The 20,250-nt window shown below is 34.5% G+C and overlaps 1 protein-coding gene across 29 annotated transcripts in view; it reads right to left on the minus strand.

Moving 5' to 3' along the window:
- Positions 1-4,356: 4,356 nt before the first annotated feature.
- The window catches only part of LOC134527943 (dystonin), a 667,118-nt gene continuing 651,224 nt past the window's right edge, over positions 4,357-20,250 (minus strand). For 17 of the 29 annotated variants that reach the window (XM_063360992.1, XM_063361021.1, XM_063361020.1 and 14 more), the window contains 2 exons: positions 10,205-10,267; positions 4,357-6,054 (listed from right to left, as the gene is read on the minus strand). In XM_063360992.1, coding sequence (XP_063217062.1) covers positions 5,901-6,054; positions 10,205-10,267 — 217 coding nt within the window. In that variant the 3' untranslated portion in view covers positions 4,357-5,900. Of the gene's footprint in view, positions 6,055-10,204; positions 10,268-16,133; positions 19,070-20,250 lie in introns of those variants that run through there. The other 12 variants (XM_063361024.1, XM_063361008.1, XM_063361001.1 and 9 more) reach the window with 2 other exon arrangements.

The following is a 20,250-nucleotide window of genomic DNA, read 5'->3' on the forward strand; positions in this document are numbered from 1 at the left end:
ATCATGCTTTTGTACAGATCACATCCAGCACATTTCGCCATAACTCTGTAATTAGCATACCAATGTACATAAGGTGGAAAACCTGCATCACACTCACGCTGCAAGAAATTTTTGGTGTATGGTATGAAGGTCATGTGAATACAATAACACCTCTCCAATCGAAACAGGCTTGTGTGTGTGGGTTTTGTGTGTACCATGTTATGGAATGCGCTCATGGGACCAATACCACACATGGAACAAGGATTTTTAATGATCTACACCTTCATGTTTTTTAGAGCTGTATCTCTTAAGATTGCATCCATATACTGACTTCGTCCAGGCCTGCGGCCCCTTTGAGCCCGATATGCCACCGCCCAAACACCACCATCTCTGTTCAAACCTCCCGCGTGTGTTGGTAGCTCGGCAAGAGGGCACTTAGCTGCAGTGCGCCACACCCCTATATGTATTAATAAGTATTGTAATCCTTTTCTTTTCACCCCAAAATAGTGTCACGATGGCTATGCATGCGAGCGTCTTGTTTAATTAATTTATGATGTTTTGGTAATAAAATACGAGCAAGCACAGACAAGGACGCTCCCTAGCGGGCGACGGAGGAACTAGCATACAACTTGATTTGAACTATTTTTACCAACATAAGTAATAATTACAGATGGTCTGGTCATGGATGTGATGTGCTAATTTTTATAGAGTCCATGTTATTGTTGATAACAACCCGGGGTACGCAATAGCTAAGATGTTAACGGTAATTGTGTTCGGCGCGAAGGGCGCCATGTTGCCATCTGCAAGCCCTTGTCTCCCCCCAGTCTCCTTCTTCAACCGGCCGAGAGCGGACGTCTCTGCAGACACCCCGAGGACATCACCGTTGTTTCACCAATAAGTAGTTCTGTTAAGTAATTTATTCAAATCGTTTTCATTCTATCCTCGGGGCCTCTCTCGGTCGGAGAGACTGTTTAATTAATAATTCTTTACTCTCCGGAGTTTTTTAGTCATCCGTGTAAGAAGTAACTACTTGAGGCGACCACCTGTGTGGTTCGCCTCCTCACCTAAATCGATTCGTGCCTCGGGCGTTCTATAACAGTATCAAGGAAGGAGTGTATAAGGGCGTGTAATGTGAGTAAATAAAACCAACTTAATCTTTGTATTCGGGGGGGCCACGTGGGTCCTTAACGAGTTGGTGGTGTGTGGGACGCCCTGAGAGCCCACTGCAATTAATTAGTAGTGTGCCCGACACTGAGAGCGGGCTTGGTTAGGAACAGATGTTGCATTTAAAATCAGGAGGGCTAATATCTCACCGCACACGGGCCACGTAATGCCCTGAGTTAAGAGTTTCCAGCCGGGTCCACGTGCCCACTCACGTGGTGGCGCCCATTATTTTCCACCAGTATTCAAACAACACAGGTACGCCCTCAATACATAGTTTTTATTTAATCATGCATTCTGTAGTTCGGCACATTGTTACCTGGCATCAATCAAGCCGCTTGCATTCAGATTTTTTTCAGGTGGACTACAGCTGTTGACCTTGGTCACATCACGGTGCTGCCAGCATTTTTAGTTTGCTCAGAGTTTAATGTTACTGTCAGTTTTCACTTTAGTACTAGTACTAGTAGGTTAAATTTCCATAATTTTTTTAACTTTCATGCTCATCTGTATTTTATTTCAACAAAGAAGCTTACTTCTACTTACCTATTTTTAATACCAATATACTATTAATTTTTATTTGGTATTACCATTAAATATACATTACTGTTCGATAATCTAGCACAATCACTAATCTGGCTTGGTCGAGATTCAAATCTGCTGAATTAAAAACTAGGGATGGGGCGAATCCTGATTTCCTCGAATCCGAATCCTAACTCGAATCCTCGACTGGAATTGCCGAATCTTGAACCCAAACCCGAATCTTTTAATAGATGATGTCCACATATCTAATGTAAGTGAGATGTATTCTGCTTGCACTAAAAGTCCCTTGACTTTATCACATGTAGATTGGTACATTTCTGGTATAAGTATATATAAAGACAACAATTTTTTCTTGAGAAATTTCAGTTTTAGTACAGATTAGCGGTTAGGATTTTTTCTATAAATAAGCTAGAGGTCTGCGAGCCTAAGAATTTTACTTCGAGCCGAGCTCGAGCTTTTGTGGTACAGTTACACTTTTGGGAAATTATTTTTATCTTAAACTTAATATCATGTTTGAATAAAGTATTAAAATGAAGTGGGCTTATTAATTTTGGGTAACTATTTGCAGAGTGTGTTTACATTTTGCACTGCTAGAAAAAAAATAACATTTTTTTTCATTGAATCTTACCTGTTTCGATTTGTTCATTAGTAACTGATATCATCCAACTAACATAACCAAGTAACTTATATGTTTGTGTAAATGTAACATATCTTTGGAAAAATTTCACCCTTGTCAATTTTTCTGGAGTCCTTACTGAGCTTCAACAAACTTAGCACCAAAAATCGTGTTGTTTGAAAAGTACATTCACATTGTTTCAACATTTCCACTTTTCAGCACAATAATTCTGAGAGAGATTGTCACAGAGTATTCAATTCTGTTCTTTAATCTATCATTCAGAACAATAATTTGTTCTGCACGTTCAGGAGTTAAATTAGCTCTACGATTGGAGATAGTGTTTCCAGCAAAAGAGAAGCGTCTCTCGCTGGCAACCTGCTTGGCTGGAATGCTTTAGTAAAATTGCTTAACCTCAAAATTAGTATCACAAATATCTGTAACTGGTCATTAAAGTTTAATCAATTGAAAGTAATAAAAATAAAAACATTTTACTTCATTCAATTTACACTTGCAAAAAAAACATACACACAATAAATCTACATGGAAATTAAAGTCTTTTTCAATATCCTGAAGTCTGAAATATGTTTACTCATGTCATCAAATGTAGAGCTGTACTGAAGAAGCCGATTTAGCCAATATTTAGTTGAATCGGCATTTCTGCCGACTTCCGATACAGTACGCTCGTTAATTTTCGGCCGATATTACTGAAAAACGAAAGAGACTGCCATAACCTAAAAATCTACGAGTACCATTTTCACTTTTCGTAGTAGTACTGCATTCTTTCAGATCGCATTATTTCTTAGCAACATGTGCCAACCGTACATATCAAAGTTTAACATCCTTTTTTTTTTTTTAACAATGTTCTTTAATTTAATATGTCATAAATAAATAATACATTACTATCACGGTAAATATACATCTCAGTTGTTACGGTAACTATAGTGCAAATATGGTAGCTATCATGCTTCTGTAGTAATTATGGTATTCTACAAAGAGTCTTTAGTTCTGTTTATGGTAATTATCTTAAAATAACTATTGGGTTTGTACTGTAGTTATGGTACATCATCCATATTTCTTCGTATGTTGTTGTTCATTTGTCTTTTCTTCATATTTACGTGTGCCATTATTTGAGACAAGAAGTTTCAGAAAAAATTTTAACGGACATTATATCACACATTTAATGGCGTAAATGACGAGACCTCGGGCGATTTAAACGCTTTATACGGAAAAACCTACCATGCGGGACCTCTTAAGCGAGTTTTACTGTATTTTTTTTCCGTAAATAGTGAAAACCGAATCCTTTGACGAATCCTATATCAGACCCGCCGAACCTTCGAATCCCTAGGATTCGGCGGATTCGGCGGATATTGGATTCGGTCGCCCCATCCCTATTAAAAACCTTTCACTATATTATGGGTGTAGGTGTCTCATATTTAATGCACCAGTGTTCAATTCTGATTGCATTATTGAAATTTCTGCTGATGAAAAAGTGAAAAAAAATATATATAAATAAATAAATAAATAAAATTATTTTTAAAGTTGTTCTATATGAACTAAATTGGTTGGGTTTTAATAAAGGTTGTAGGTTGAATTTTTGTCACATATTAATTTTAAAAAAAGTTTAATACAATGTAAATTATGTTTCTTTTGCATAAACTCTTAAAAAGATCTTAAAATGTTATTAAAAATTATTCAGGTTATCCTATTTACACTGGAGTAAAATCTCTATACTTTAAGATTCTTTGAATTTTTTTTAACTGTGTGGAGTACCAGAAGTTGCACATTAATTAATAGCGAGGGGTCCCGACAACACTATTTGCCCCCAGGAGGTTCTATTAATGAACTCTTTGTGATAGCCATGTGTTTATGCAAAGAATAATTTTCTGTCTTCCCATTCAGTGAAGTACAGAGAGGTTAAAATATTTTGTGTAATTCAAAGCAATACAATAACTTTCTATCCTAAACCATTTTTTCAGATCACAAAAGCAATTCATTTTACTGGTCTCTCCGAAAGGAAAAAGGTGGGGGCTATTACTGTAATAATTTAAATAAAAACAAACTGGAAGAGATAGTAGTATTTCTTTCTCATGTAACTTTAAAATGTATGAAACTTCATTTTTGTTGTGTTTTGAGGGCTATGTGATAACATTAAACACTCAGCATGGGTAGTGAGATTTTAATTAGCATCAAGTTAAAATATACAATTGATACATTTTACAGCATTTCAGAACTTACAATATTAAGAAACTCAGAAAACAGAGAGCTTTAAAAAAGCTACTTATCCAATAATTAAAGCAATTCTTCCTGGGCTTTTCTAAAACATGTTATATAAAAAATTAAAAGCGACTTTATAGAACAAATATAATACTGTAGACATATTGCAATAAATAAAAATTATATTGTGCTATTATTTCAGTTCAGTTCTGTAAATGAAACACTTTTGTGTATCCTCCCACATCTTTAAGTTTCTCACTCATTAAGGACGTTACTCAAAAAATATTTACAATCATTGCTTTACATCACTTTTTTTTTCTTCACCTTTTTGACTGGTTTCATCACATGTACAAAAAAATTACTAGAACACTGTACATATTTTTAAAACTAAAACATACAAAATCTGAACGTACATTGTACGTAACTTAATTGTACACAGAGGATTTGAGTAGCAAAAAAACTAGACTTACTAACGATACGTGACACAGCTGTTTCACTAGTAACATAATACAAAAAAATACAAATAAACTTTACAGTAACTATGTCTTTACATTTGTAATTAAAGCAAGTTTGATTATTTATTCCATTATCACTGATATATAAGTGAAACTATGGTGAACCTTTGTTATGAGTGTAGAATAAAAGATGTTCGTTTAACCCCTGAACCTCACAATAACTGCAGGTCACCAAAATTTCAATTTACTTAGGATAATATATCTTCATTTTGTTGCAAAAAAAAAGTTTTTTTTATGACTATATCAACTTATTTTATGATAACATTTTAATAACCCTAGCTGGCTTTAGTGAGACAGGTTAGAATTATAATGGTTTGCTCAATCCTGTTATTTAAGTATTCTTACAAAATTCCATAACCACCAGTTTAGTGCAGTATCACTTAAAAATTGCATATTAGATAAAGCAACTGCATTACTCTTTATGTTAAATTATTAATATGCAAAAATAAATTATTTCCAAAATGTTGCAACTACTCAGTCAGTATCTTATAAATTTACAACTTTTCAATGCAGCACAAAAGGATGGCCAATTCCTTAAACAAGTGTTCCTTCTTCATGGTCCCAAAAAACACAAAATGTCTTGCATACTAACATATAAACTGAAATAGTGTTCTCTTATTATTGGAAATGTTGTGCAATACAAACAAACTGCTTTAATTTTGTTTCAAATATAGTTTTCTCATGTAAAATATAATATTCCAATGCTATAACAATAAATAATATATAAATGTTAAAAAAATCTCAAAATTTTTACTTCTGGTAGCAAAAAAAAAAAAATTATGTTTTACTTAACACTGTTTTGCAAATGTACAATTAGTAGGTATGGCAACAATGTCCAATATTCCTTCACAAAGGGTTGTCGTAGGAGCAACGTCTTACAGCCGGAACGGCGCCCTGGTTTCCGTGGGCGTCGCGGCCTTGGAGGTCTTCCTGGAGGTTCCGGTCGACGTGTCGGAGGCTCCCGACGGCTTCCTGGTGACCTTCGCCCCGCTCGGCACGGGCGTGCTGGACCCTGACGGTGTGCGCGCTCTGGACAGAACAACACATCATCATTTCACAACTCCACGGTAGCCGGTCTCGCTCCCGGCTGGACACACAGCCTCAGCGAATCTGTTCTGAAGGAACAGGGGCACATGCACGGGAAGATGGGAGGGATATATCCGCCTCCCCCCCCCCCCCCTTCCCGTCCTTGAAAGCATTAAGTATCCTATCATTCCCACCAACAAACCGAAAGATTTTGAAAGAAACTTCCCCTTTCCTGCCTGAAATTAAATCATGCATATGCTTCTGAAATTAGCAATTAAATACTGTACACATTTGCTATTATTACACTTATCGAAAAACACACACTGTATTCAAATGCTAAAACTTTTCGGTTTATAGCTTTGTCAACATACAGTAAGCATATTATAGCGTTGTTAAAATTTGTTGCAAATTGTGCGTGGCATGTTTGTGTGTGGGTGTATAAACCATATGTAAGACATTAAGTGAAACCAGAAATAATATGTACTATGCATACATTATATCATGTGAAGGGAATTGGAAGAGAAAATGATGGAGTTGAAGTACACAGGAAAGACCCCAAGGAAAACCTAGGTGGAGGAGGGAAGAGCAGATATTTAAAGGAGCGCAGGAGAGAGGAGAATAATGGAAAATAGTGCCAGAGGAAGATGGAAACATTTTACTTAGCTGACCTGGCCGCAGGCTGGAAGCAGTTGATGGTAATGCTGACGATTATGACGATGATAATGATGATGACGATGATGATGATGATGATGATATATTATAACAGAAATTAGTATTCATTTTACTGATGAATAAAATTGATTAATTTTTTTTTTTACACAGACATCTTTTAGATTGTCTGGAAAAGAGTTGAAACAAAAATAAGAGAGAGGAAAAAATAATAAAGACAGTACAGTAAGTCCTCGGTTTACGTCGGGGTTACGTTCCTGAAAACAGCGACGTAAATAGAAACGACGCAAAATGAACCATGTTTCATGCCACCGGCCGACCACGGCCCAAGGTCGACCGGAAGCGCTGGCATACAGACGTGACAACGGGCAATTTTATCAGCAAATGACAACCGACAGCGTGGGAAACAAGTCCAACTAGTACTTCTCAGCTTTATAGAATGGTTATTTAACCAGCTGCTTTATTACCTTTATTGATTGAAATATAAAAACAGATATATAGTCGTTTGGAAGACATCTTATGAAGAAAAAATCATAAATTGCAGTGAGCTGATACTGTAGGCCTACTACAAACGCATTTAATCACGATAAAGTTAACAACGGCACGTTTAAAACTCCGGCCAACTCAATGATATCATAGCGACTGAAGTCGTAGAGCTGTAGCAAACCGTATGTATTCGTTACTGAGTAACGGGTGCGGCATCTAGTAACGAGTAACGAAACATTACACACAAATGCATTTCGTTACTCGCATTTTTCGTATGTTTTACGCATGCGCGCGCTTATTCGTTACAAAGAACGATGTTTGTTTATTAAGAAAAGTATAATTTGGAAATTCGTCGTCCAAGTTTTTTACTGTTTATTAAAGGTATTGTGTGTGTAGACAAAGTTTGAGATTGGAACAGAAACAACGTAAGAAAGTATTTTTTACAAATTATAAATATGTATGTTTTTGTTTTTTATTATCGCGTATTTTCACGTTTTTTGTTCTTATCTTAAAAGAGATATTATAATAAAGCTGCTCTAATGAGATTTTATTGTTTCTTGGTTAACAAAAGCTGTTAATTATCAATTACTTTTAATTGTTTATATTCGATTTATTATTATTTACGCGAAGTCATACTGTACGCGTACGAAATATGACTCGATTCGTTGCTGTTACATAACATAGCATGTTATGTGGTATCAGAAGTAACGAGTAACGATACGAAAGTAACGAGTACTAATTGTTATAGTAACGAATACATACGGGTACACTTTTTTTAGTTACTTTTACACCTCTACTGAAGTGCCAAGGAGTTGGACGAAAAGGGGTAGGAGAAAATGCTGTGTCGTTGCGGGAAGTAGATAACACTTCTACGTGCGAGATACGTGGGTGGCCGAGCGGGCGGGCTGGTAGTATTGCATCACCGCGCGGAGAGCAGGAAGCGTCCCTCATGATGTATGATAAGATAAAGCTGTGAACGTGTAGCTTACGCTACATAGCATAAATTAACTACCGAAGGAAACAAAGAATTATAAACGAATTATATACGGTTTTTTGTTTAAAATAAAGATTTACGGTCATTGTAAACGACGTTATTGTGAATCGGCGACAACTTAAATTGAAACATGAGTAATCAAACATTAGCGACGTTAATCGGAAACGACGTAAATCGGTACGACGTAAATAGAGGACTTACTGTACATTACATACAGATGAATGCATTGCATATTAGATATTACCTATTGTTTCCTTTGATAAGTACAGGTATGTTAGATGAAGAAGGTGATGTCCTTGAAGAATGGCTGCATGTAAGAAAATATGCTAGTGTTAAATAAAGCCTTTAGAGACAATGCACATGCCCACTCGTGAACCACTGAAGAAAAGATGGTCAAACACACTAGAAAAGATTTAGTGATTATGATCACCAAAGTCCTTATTACCAATACTTAGCAGTCTTATTAAGCAAGCATGTTTTGAATTTAGCAACCATCATTTTAGATGTAAACACTGCTGGTTCTAATAATTTTTTTTTATGATAATTCCGAAAATAGTCTGAAAATATATTTTATTCTCCTCTAATGCCTGAGAGAGAACAAACTAATTAAGGTGAAATTCAGCAGCTACCACTACTTAAAGATTAAACATTGCCAAATTTCTATTAAATTTGAACTTTACCTGAAGGACAAATAGTCTAATAGTCTAATGTCTAATATATTCCCGCTAGTACAACCAACAGCATCAGACTTATGTATATAAACTTTTGGTAAGAGTCCTTATTTCGTACGATTGTGCGAACAATTGACTTGCTTAAAACTAAAGTGCGACCAACATAAGCGTGGCCTTCATGACAATCTGCCTGCCGTAATACTTCTAGTTTTGTCTTAAATACTTGAACACAATGAATTATTAGTGATCAAGCATGTACAGTTACCGGCAGCTGAATGGGCAGACATTTTTGTTTGAGTGAATTCCCTGCCACAGGCTAGACTGAGTTCACGGCCCAGTTTGTGGCCAGGCAACAACGCTACGGCACGGCGGCATACGCGCGAACATAAAAACATTTGGTCCTTTACACTCCATAGCCGCAATTTAACTTGCCATAGCTGATGTTTGTACAACAGCTGATAGTGTAGACAGACCTGTGCGCGCATCTCTTCCCCCCTTGTTTGGCTAAATGTATCCCACGGCACATCTGTTGTTTACAGAAGTTGAAACAGACTTTGTGGCATCGTGCTCAAAGTATTTTTTTTATCTCTGCCGAGATTTCGTGCTAACTGAAATTTACAGATGTGCTATTCAAGACTAGAGCAGTAAAATTCACATCGTGCTAAATGAATCCGTGCAATCTGAAGACGTGCTAAGTGAGGGATAGGTGTAGTATTAAAAAGTTAAAAGAGTACTTGTGGATTTTTAGGTTATGGCAGACACTTATTTTTCAGTAATATTGGCTGAAAATTAACAGGTGTATTGTGAATATGCAGAAAAGCTAATTTAATTAATAACTGAAAATTGGCTTATGCCAATCCATATCAGAACAGCTCTAGATGAACATATTTGGAATGTGAGGCTAATTGGACGTCACGGTTTATTAGAAAAAATATGGTCTCATAAAAACTACACATCCTCTTAATTGTAATGTCCCTCCTATCTATGCACTCTAACTAATATGAAATCAATATTTTAGTTATTGTCCGAAAAGTGAACAAGTTCAGGAAAAATGAAACACCTGGTAACAATTTCTGTTAGGATCCAAAACTGTTGGAGCCTCAACAATTCCTCTATTAAGCACCCTAATTTTCAAAATATGTTTATGGTAGGTACAAATTAATTGCTGCGATGGACATCATAATACACTAACAGCACTCTGGTAAGAATGGAAAAAAATTAAACTTGGTCACATTAATGGCAATATTTTCTAACAACATAACTATTCACCAACCACCAATGCTAATGCTACACTTCTCTACACTTGATACCAGTAATTGAAATATGGCGTTACCTAGTGCCTCCTTTCACAAGGCCTGGAATGTTTGTGGCAGACGACGTTCGTGTTGATGAATGACTGTGTTCAAACAAAATGAGACATCTGTTAGGTTCTGCCATGCACTTCAAAGCATCAGCATGCAATTTAAGTAACAAGCATGCACACTAATAATGAAAAACAATTGTTACCATGATTAGTTTTAATTATGTAATCTTATGATGATTACGAAGACATAATTTTAATTATAGATTGAAGAGCAAGTGATGATAATTACAATAAATTGCACACCTTTTTACACTCATAATATTCAACTAAGTGCATATCTGTTGAAAATATTTGTAGCAGAACAAAAGCAAGGGAGGTATAGAGTTAAAATTTTAGAACTACAAGATCTGTTTTTTTTTTTTCAACCTCCGATGGGCTATAACAAAAGACCAATTTACATACCATAATAATTTTACTACCAAAAGTTCAGCAGGGTCTTATTTTTCTACATAATCACCAAAATGTTTGAGGCATTTGTCATATGGTGACACAAACTTCTAGAAGCCTTCTTCAGGGTGGCCACTCAATTCAGCTGAAAAAATTCCCTGACTTTTCCAGGTTTTTTTGACCAGTCAAAATCATCGGCAAAATTAATTTAAAAATAAGGCCCGTTGTAAACAACACATACATGCAGACAAATCATGCTAAATATTTATTTCTAACAAAGAAAATTAAAAAGAGAAACAAATGCACAGTGTAGGCCTAGTTAAAATTCCAATATTAATTAAAATTTAAAGCAAAAATTGAGATATGTTCAGGCCTAGGTGCATACCTATTCAAGCTGCTGGTACTTGCATTTTTTTGTAGCATATCACACAACACAAACAATTTCTTCAACTTGACTCTTTATTATTTAACACATACACTAACTTGTTTTATTCATAATGTTAAAAAAACATGCCACAAGAAAGTTAAAAACTATCCATTTAACTGTAACAAGCCATGCGCAGATGGTTATATGCAAGGCCTAATAATCATGCAAACAACAGAACGGAATAACGGATTTACAAACCATAAAATAATAGCGAGACTGGTGCACCAACTTAATGTATGAAAGCCGCAAAATGTTACGAGACAACACGAGGTCTCGAAAACACAAATTCAACATAAATCCTACCATTCATTTTCTATTTTACTAGTAATATTTTTAAAAAATCCTGTTTCAACGAAAAATTTCCAGGTTTTTTGATGAAATTCCCTGACTTTCCCTGATTTTTCCCTTTAGCTACAAAATTCCCTGACATTTCCAGGTTTCCAGGTTTTCCAGGTCGAGTGGCCACCCTGCTTCTTCAAATACGTTAGCCGTCAGTGAGGAGAGATACAGCACCAGCGCCTGTACCTCTCTCTCACTCACAACACCGCTGTGAGGTTAATGGACTAATAACAGGGCGCATTGTGCCATACTATTCACATCTCTTACGATACATCTTGACGCGGGAGCCAGTGCTCTGCGCGATTGGTCTATCCGTCTCACAGCGGCGTCGTGAGGGAGAGGGAGATACAGGCACTGGCCCTGTTGTCTTTATTCACTGGCGGCTAACTTCGAACAAGGCATCGAGACGCTTGTGTTACTATATGACAAATGCTTCAATCATTTTGGCAGTTATGTAGAAAAATAAGTAAGACCCTGCTGAACTTTTGGTAATAAAATTATTATAGTATGTAAATTGGTCTTTTTTTATAGCCCATTGGAGGTTAAAAAAACAGCCCTCATATATAGCCCTTCAAAAAAGGGAATGATGAAAAAAAAAAAAAAAAAAAAAAAAAGAACTTCGTGTGCAGGATGAAGTCTTATAATTTCACACCAATTAAAGCAATAACCTATTCCTCTAACCATGCCTAAAATCATCTCACCAAACAAGTTCCTTTTGAAATTTTTATTTGTTTCTCTAATTTGTTTTGTGTCATCCAAAGCCAAGTTCCACTGTTCTATTAAAAATATTGTCTGTATTTTAACACATGATGAAGGCAAAATAATTATTGAGGTCAAGCATGCACACATTAAGGATATAAGTAGTTAATTTAAAAATTCTGTTTGCTAAACAACTGTTATAGATGTAATTTTATTGTTATGTACTCACATTTATGGATAATTTAATTTCAGTGCTCTATGCACAATATAAATACTTAAGCCTAACATGGGAATCCACACTCGGCCAATGATACATTATTTAGAAAATATCAAAATTTATTACAGTGTTTTATCGCATAATCATCGCACCGATACTTTAGGGTGTCAAAATTTAGATAAAAAAATTTCTCGCGTAAACGTTGCATGATGTTTTTGGTCCCACTATTAGATTCCGAGCGCTTTGTGTAGGTATTATTTCCGTATAAAACGAAGTATTTTAAAATAGAAATCTAATATTTATTCGGACAATACCACTTTCAAACTTCATTTCAGTTTAAAATGTGGAACGATTTTGCGATAAAACATGGTATATTGATTAAATTGGTTTAGTTGCAATTTTGTAGCTTAAATGAATGGACAAGGTAATTATTCTTACATGCACTTTTATGGTAAATATAAATATGTATGAGACAGATACTTAATATTTTATATCAAGTGTATTTACGGTTACAAATGCATCATGCTAGTTGTTTGATTAAAATTTACAAACATTAATATATGTATGTATATATTATTAGCGCCGTTTTTTTTAACTCCGATCTCCTCCTTACCCCAAAAAATTTCAATACAAAACAAAATATATTTCCAGTACTCAATACAACAAAAAACAAATTTTTTTTCTCAGTTTTTAGCATAAGTACAGTACCAAATTTAAAAGTACATAATGCAGAGCTGCCAACCACAAATCACACCCATCAGTAATGACAATTATATGAAAAAAGTACGGGTAAATCATGTACGATAAATTTTTCCTGGGGAATTATGACACACACAAGATAAAACAAAGGCAATGGCATGCAAAAAAAAAAAGGCTTAAGTATATGAATACAATGAAAATTAATGAATCAAAAAAAAAAAATTAAACAATACAATCATCTGAATATGTAAGAAATGACAATAATTTTACTGGAAATTTTGAATCTTCAATTTAAAGTATTCAAAGTTAAACTTTTGAACAACTGTCTTTTTATTTGCTTCTTTTATCCTGGTTGGATAAGAACTGTCTTGTAAACAAACAGAAGACAAACACAAGAACTTGTAAACAATAACTTTACGTTTATTACTTTTGTTTCTTCAGATGTAGCGAAAAAAGGACGATATAGATTTATTGCTCATTATGGCTATAAAATGTTCCGCATGTTTCTTTGATTCAATATGCCGTCTACAGTCATCCCTTCCATCATGTGCAATCGAAAAGTCACACGTGCATACATTACAAAACACGTGGCATTCCAAAACATTTAAAAACGACAAGCATGGCCATTCTTTTGAATAGTTAGGTCAAAAGTTCTAAATAATTGCGTTTTCTTTTTTTTTCCGCAGATACACATTGTTCTGTCACACGCTTCATTTCTACAACCCGCACTGAAGAACACAACACTATCGAAAAAATTAAAAAATTTTTTACATCTGTAGACACGACAAAAACACTATGATGAAAAAAATGGCTTTCAAGAAATAAATTAAAACAACACAAGTTAGCCAAAGTACCGCACAAAAATTATCGTGATGTAAGTAGCCAACAAACTAAAAGTCCGAGAATATGTACTAGTTGTATCCATGGGGAGGAAACTGGAATAGGAAATTGTTGCACAGGCTTTTTTTTTATGATGGACCCTTTTTTTTGTTAGTTCGTCATTCGCCATGATACAGGTGACCGCGCTAAAAGCAATATCACACAATCACACTAAAGACTTCAACAAGTATAGCATAGCTACTTGTACTTGTAACGAAGTTTCTACATCAATTTTTAAAATTATTCAGTATTATAATAAAAATAATTTGCTTTGAAAATACTCCGCTAAAATAAGTAGGATATTTATTTGACTCGCAAGGGTTGACTTGCTGGCGCCATGTTGTGTTTAGTGGTAAACAACTTGCTGCTGGTAAATTAGAAATCATTTTAAAATATTTGGTTAGCAAGAAAACGTGAAAAAAAAAAAAATTTCTGGACGATATGCCTATGAGCGAAAATGTGCAGTAAGATGCTGTCGTTCAAAACCAGAAGAGCAAAGATTTTTTCTAATGAGTTTAGTGAATATTTTTATAAAATATTGCATAACCAACTCTGTGTTCATCAGATTATTAATAATAATGTGTACAATACAGCCTCCATTTCTGGCACAACCTTTACATCGTCTTCTATTTTCATATTTCCTGTAACAAAAATGGAGTTATTGTCAGTAGTTCATAAATCAAAAGGTAAACGTTTATCAGGTTTAGATGCTGTACCTGATTTTATTATTAAAGACTTGTATTGATTATATAGTTGACCCATTGTTATATCTTTATAATGAATCTTTTATGCAAGGTTATTTTCCTACCTTATGGAAGTGTTCAAAAGTTATTCCCTTGCATAAAAAAGGTCCTCGTGATGCCTGTCAGAATTATAGGCCAATATCTCTTCTGTCCTCATTCTCAAAAATATTAGAATTATTAATGTTTAATAGATTAATGTCATTTTTTGAGAAAAATAAAATTTTAGTGGACAGTCAACATGGATTCAGGTGTTGTAAATCGACGATAACTGCACTTTATGAATTTATCAGCAATATAACTATGGACCTACACAGAAGGAATCATCCTGTTGGGCTATTTTGTGACCTAAGTAAGGCTTTTGATAGTGTTAATCATAAAATATTAATTAAAAAGTTAAGCACATATGGTGTAAGAGATACTGTGCTTAATTGGTTAACATCTTACCTGTCTCAGAGTTCACAAGTAGTCGTAGTACAACATATAGATCCCTTAACCAACATAAAATATAATGTTCATTCAGATAGGCAAAACATATCTGTTGGTGTTTCTCAGGGTTCTGTACTAGGACCTTTGCTTTTTCTTATATACGTTAACAATTTGCCTAAAACTGTTAAGAGTGGGAAAATTGTATTATATGCTGACGACACTAATATATCTATACATGGAGATAACCCTTTAAGTTTAATTGCAAATATTAAAATTTTAACTAGGGACATCATAGATTAGTTTAAGGCTAATGAATTAATTCTTACTAACACAAAAACAACGTGGCTGCATTTTAAACTTAATAACTTATACAATTTGCAAGACCCAACTGTATCGATTAATGGTGATAATATATCTCAATCTAATTCAACCAAAATACTAGGTAAATATATTGAGAAGAACCTTAATTGGAAATCTCATATTGCTCATTTAACTAAAAAAATGAGCTCAATATTATTTGCTATGAGAACATTTTCAAAACGGACTAATCTAAATGCTTTAAAAATTATTTACTTTTATGTTGAACCTCACTTACGATATGGAATAATATTTTGGGTTAATTCCACGGACTCATCTAAAATTTTTCAAATACAGAAAATATTTGTACGTATAATAATGCATGTAAATTATCGTACCTCATGCAGACAACTTTTCAATAGCTGAGGTGTCTTAACATTACCATCGTTATACATTTATGAATTACTTATATTTGCTCATTCACAATTGAATGAACTACAGAATTTCAATTTACATAATTATTCGACTAGAACAAAAAATAATTTTCATATATGACAACATCGTACAAAATGTTTTGCAAATAGTCCGAGATACTCTGCTATATGTTTTTATAATAAACTTCCACCACATTTTAAATCAGAAAATTAACTTTGTGTATTAAAAAAAACTGAAAGATTTGCTGTTGGAATTCAGTTTTTATTCTATTAATGATTTTATGGAAGCAAGACTATGCTAAAAATGTATTATTATTATTATTATTATTATTTTATGATGTAAATTATTTGTTTTTTACTATTATTTTTGTTTATGTGTATATGATTGTACTTAAATGTGTATTCATGATGTTTAATATTCTTGACGAGTCCTATACTACATGTACAATATAATTGTATATTTTTGTAGTGGACTTAGACATTTTAAAAAATAAATAAATAAAATAAAAACTTTTCTTCTTCTCGCCGCTGAAGAGTGTAAACATTTCTTCATATATTGGTTGATTTTTTGCTCATCATGATATTTAATGTATAAATTTCACTTGTCCAATATATTTGTAAAAAATTGCACTTTGAAATGATCTGGCGGATGTAATAAACTAATTAGTAGAGTAAATTATGTTGTTTGACTCAGGTAAACTAGTAATACATATAAATAGCCTGTTCAGGTTACCTTTGCATGAAATATATTCTGCATTTGAAAATAATCTGGCCCAAGTAGGTCATACCCTGACTTTGGAGCGTTCAGTATACCCTGTGACAGTTATGGCACTACAGCACCACAAAAGTGAGTGGGTGAAACCCTAACAACTGGAAAAATTACCTTGGTACATATTTACACTATTATACAGCATTAATTTGTTGTAACAGTGTTGTTTTTGATTGTTGAAATATAATTTTAACATTAATTTTGTAAATATAGGAAAACAAGACAACTATATTTGCAAATTTTATTGGCACCAGTAAAAATGGGTTTAGGTTTTGTGTCTTGTGAACAGTGAACCTTTTAATTTGTTATCTTGAATGAAATTTAAATATATTGGTATAACATGTCTGAAGGTACTTTTTTTATTTAGCAAATTCAATTTCCCCTTTCCTTTTTTCAGAAAGTATGGCACATAAATGACACATTCATTAATTCATTCATTGAAATAGGTTTCATATCAAACATGAGTGTTCATGGTTAACTGTTTTTGCCAACTTTTGGACAGTTGTTTTGACAGCTTGATCTACTAGGGCTCCCAGAAGCCAGATTTTTGCAAAACAGAGTACACAGCATTATTGATCTGTCTGGATAAATGTATGCTCATGACTTAGGCAAAAACTGCTATATTTAATTATTCTGCTTTAGTTTTCTATATTCTGATTAAAAACCTGAATAGTTCAACAAATATTAACAGTGTTGATTATGGGTCACTGTTAGCCTACATTATATCCCAACCTTCAACATGCTTCTTATTCTGCAAAAAAATATTCTGAGAAGTGGCGACTGGCAATGCAGTGCAACAGCGCAATTTCACTGAGTAGTTTGTAAAGTATAAACATGTTCTCGCTTCTCAATATGTTAATGTATAGTCTGTATGGCTACACTGCTTCTCCGCCTGAAAGATAGTTTACCTACCTAGCTACTGCTGCCTTGTGAGGACCTGCCAAGCAGGGGTTTGGTCAGGCTTGCAGTGTGCAGAAAGATGTCATGGTCTATAGGAACGCCACATAGTTTGTGGTGAAACTCTCCCTCCCACCTCCTTGTGAAGCCAGCTGTATGCGCTGGCCAACATTTATGGCACATTCTATAAGTGAGAATCTATTACAAAATGCAATTTTGGCCTATTTGTGTACCATGTAATTCAGCATTTTGAGGTAATATGTTATTAATGTTTAACTGTGTATAAAACCACTGAAGGGGGGGGGGGGGGGGTTTGAAACTGTAAACCCAGTTGTGGTAAAATTGGTTTTAATGGTAACAAAGTAGGATTTAGTCAGGCCTACAGGAGAAAAAAAAACTTTAGTAACGAACATGATAACTAGATTCATTTCATAACAGAACATTCCTAACCTATGTGTCAAAAGTGTAATTAAATGTATTCACACCTGGGTTAGAGGCCTGTATGTTTTTAAAATATAGGTACGTTTTATACATGCGCATGGTAACTTAAACCAAACAAAATGCTCACGAAAGTGATTCCATTCTGGCAATATATTTATTATGGTTAACATGACAGATGTCGGGGTTTCATATGGTACAAACCAGATAATATCAGGCACCTTAACAAGAATAATTAGCCTTTCTTTGCAATTGAAAGCTTAAAGAAGGTTAAGTATTTAACGAGTGTAACTTTTAGAAATAAACATGCAGAGATGCAATAGGTCCGAGTTACGCCTGTTTAGATTTAGTACATAATTATTTGCCGAGAAAATTAATTACAAGTGTTTTATAAGGCAATATCAAAGTAATTGACCAATTTAGTTTAGAAAATAATATAAAGTAACATCCATTGTGAATAATGTATTGCTTCTCTGCATCTTTGTTTACAAACAAATCGTTAATTTTCTGTATGACGGGAAAAACAAGCACGTGGCACCTAAAAAAAAGGGCTCCTAATGAGCATGCGCCGCACGCTCGTTAGTTCAGGTTTTGCCACGACACACATGGTATCGCTGCGGTCGCTCCATAGCAGTCTGCTTATTGCGACACGCATTTAACATGGAAGTTACCACTCTTTCCGTAGGAGTAATGCTCGTTGGTTGTATCGTACAACGGATATAATACCATCCCATTATTATTTCAAAACACAAGAATTAATCTATTTATTTCAACAGTACATCTACACACTTACTATTTCCATTATTTGTGCAACCACGCGATGTATTGGAACTGCATTCACGAAACACGCACAGCAGAAACTGAATTTTCTCCGTTACCATGCAGCACAAACCCTCGTTTCCTTAATAAACCAACGATGTTCCATAATTCTGTAATTCGGTGTTAAATCCGTAATAATTACGGAAAATCCGTAATGGTTGGCAGCTCTGATAATGTATAAAAACTAAACTTTAGCAAGCACATACATCATGCACAAAAAACAGTGAACGTTTAGAAAAATTGGGAAACTTAGTAAAAACAGACAGAAGCAACACACAGAGACAAAGATTTACCCAGAAGAAGCATAAGAAGAGAGTTGAGATTCCACTGAAGTAGAACCCACAAACACAGGTATCCTTGAATGGCTGTTAAAGAAAAGAATTGAATGTATTTTGGGGTGAAGAGCTTGAAAATGTAATTCTATTAATAACATTTATTAAAAAAGCACAACAATATTATGTATGTATACTGAACCTACAAAGTGTAAATACAAATAAAATAAAATTTAAACACAGACCATTCAGTTTTGTAAATATAGTTACAAGGGCATCTTTAAGTGCCCACAAAAATTCCAACTGTTCCGATATACAGGCTGGAGAGAAACTAACTACTGCCAGACATACTAACAGTTTCATATTGACACGGCCCTAAAATTATATACTTAATTTAATAATATTAAAGACCCCGGGAATACTTTTTTTTTCAAATAGTTATTAATAATATTAAAATTGTGCTTGGGAATGACACTGCCTGTTAGGTCATAGCGATGAGGAAACACCGCCAGTAGAAACAATTTAAAATGCCATAATGGGTAAGGCCATAAAGGGTAATAATGTTTGCTTGCGTTTAGCAAAACACAGCCGTGATGACAATAAATTTGTTTGCCTTGGGCGCCTTGCAATTGGAGACCTTCAGAATCGCTGAATAGACATGATTTAATCAGGGCAGATGAACAGAGAGAGAGAGAGAGAAAGAAGGGGAGCAATGACGCATGAGTCAACACAGCTGTTAACGAGAAGGGGAAACAACGAATCAGCAAAGAGGAATATTCGAAACAGAGACAAGGATTCGCGCTGTTATGATAAACGTCAACTCAGTCAGGTAGGGCTTCCTAAGCCACAGATATAAGTCTGAAGTAATCAGTCACAGTCAGTCAGTGGGAATCGGTGCAACATCGCCGCCAGACGATGAACGGTGAGTGACCACGTCATAATTAATCAACAATGACAGTTATTACCACGGCTATAGGCCATTGTAGGAAATTAAGGATTTACGAAAAGCTCTTTCCATCCATGGCCAATGGCGACAGATGATGTTTATGCAATGCCCACACAAACACTCTTTTGTTTTTTAACCTCCTTTTTGTCAAGATCCGAGCACATATTGTTTCACTTTAGTGAGGTAAAGTAAATTCTTCCTTAGGTTAAGCTTGATTTAGTTCAAATATTTTCCCTTGTATTTATTTTGGTTGGAAGCTAAACAATTAAGGTATATCCTTAGTGTAGATATGTGTGACAAACACTATGAGATAGTCTTTAAAACTTTA

This window comes from Bacillus rossius, chromosome 1, assembly GCF_032445375.1.
Source record: "Bacillus rossius redtenbacheri isolate Brsri chromosome 1, Brsri_v3, whole genome shotgun sequence".
Lineage (NCBI taxonomy): Eukaryota > Metazoa > Arthropoda > Insecta > Phasmatodea > Bacillidae > Bacillus > Bacillus rossius.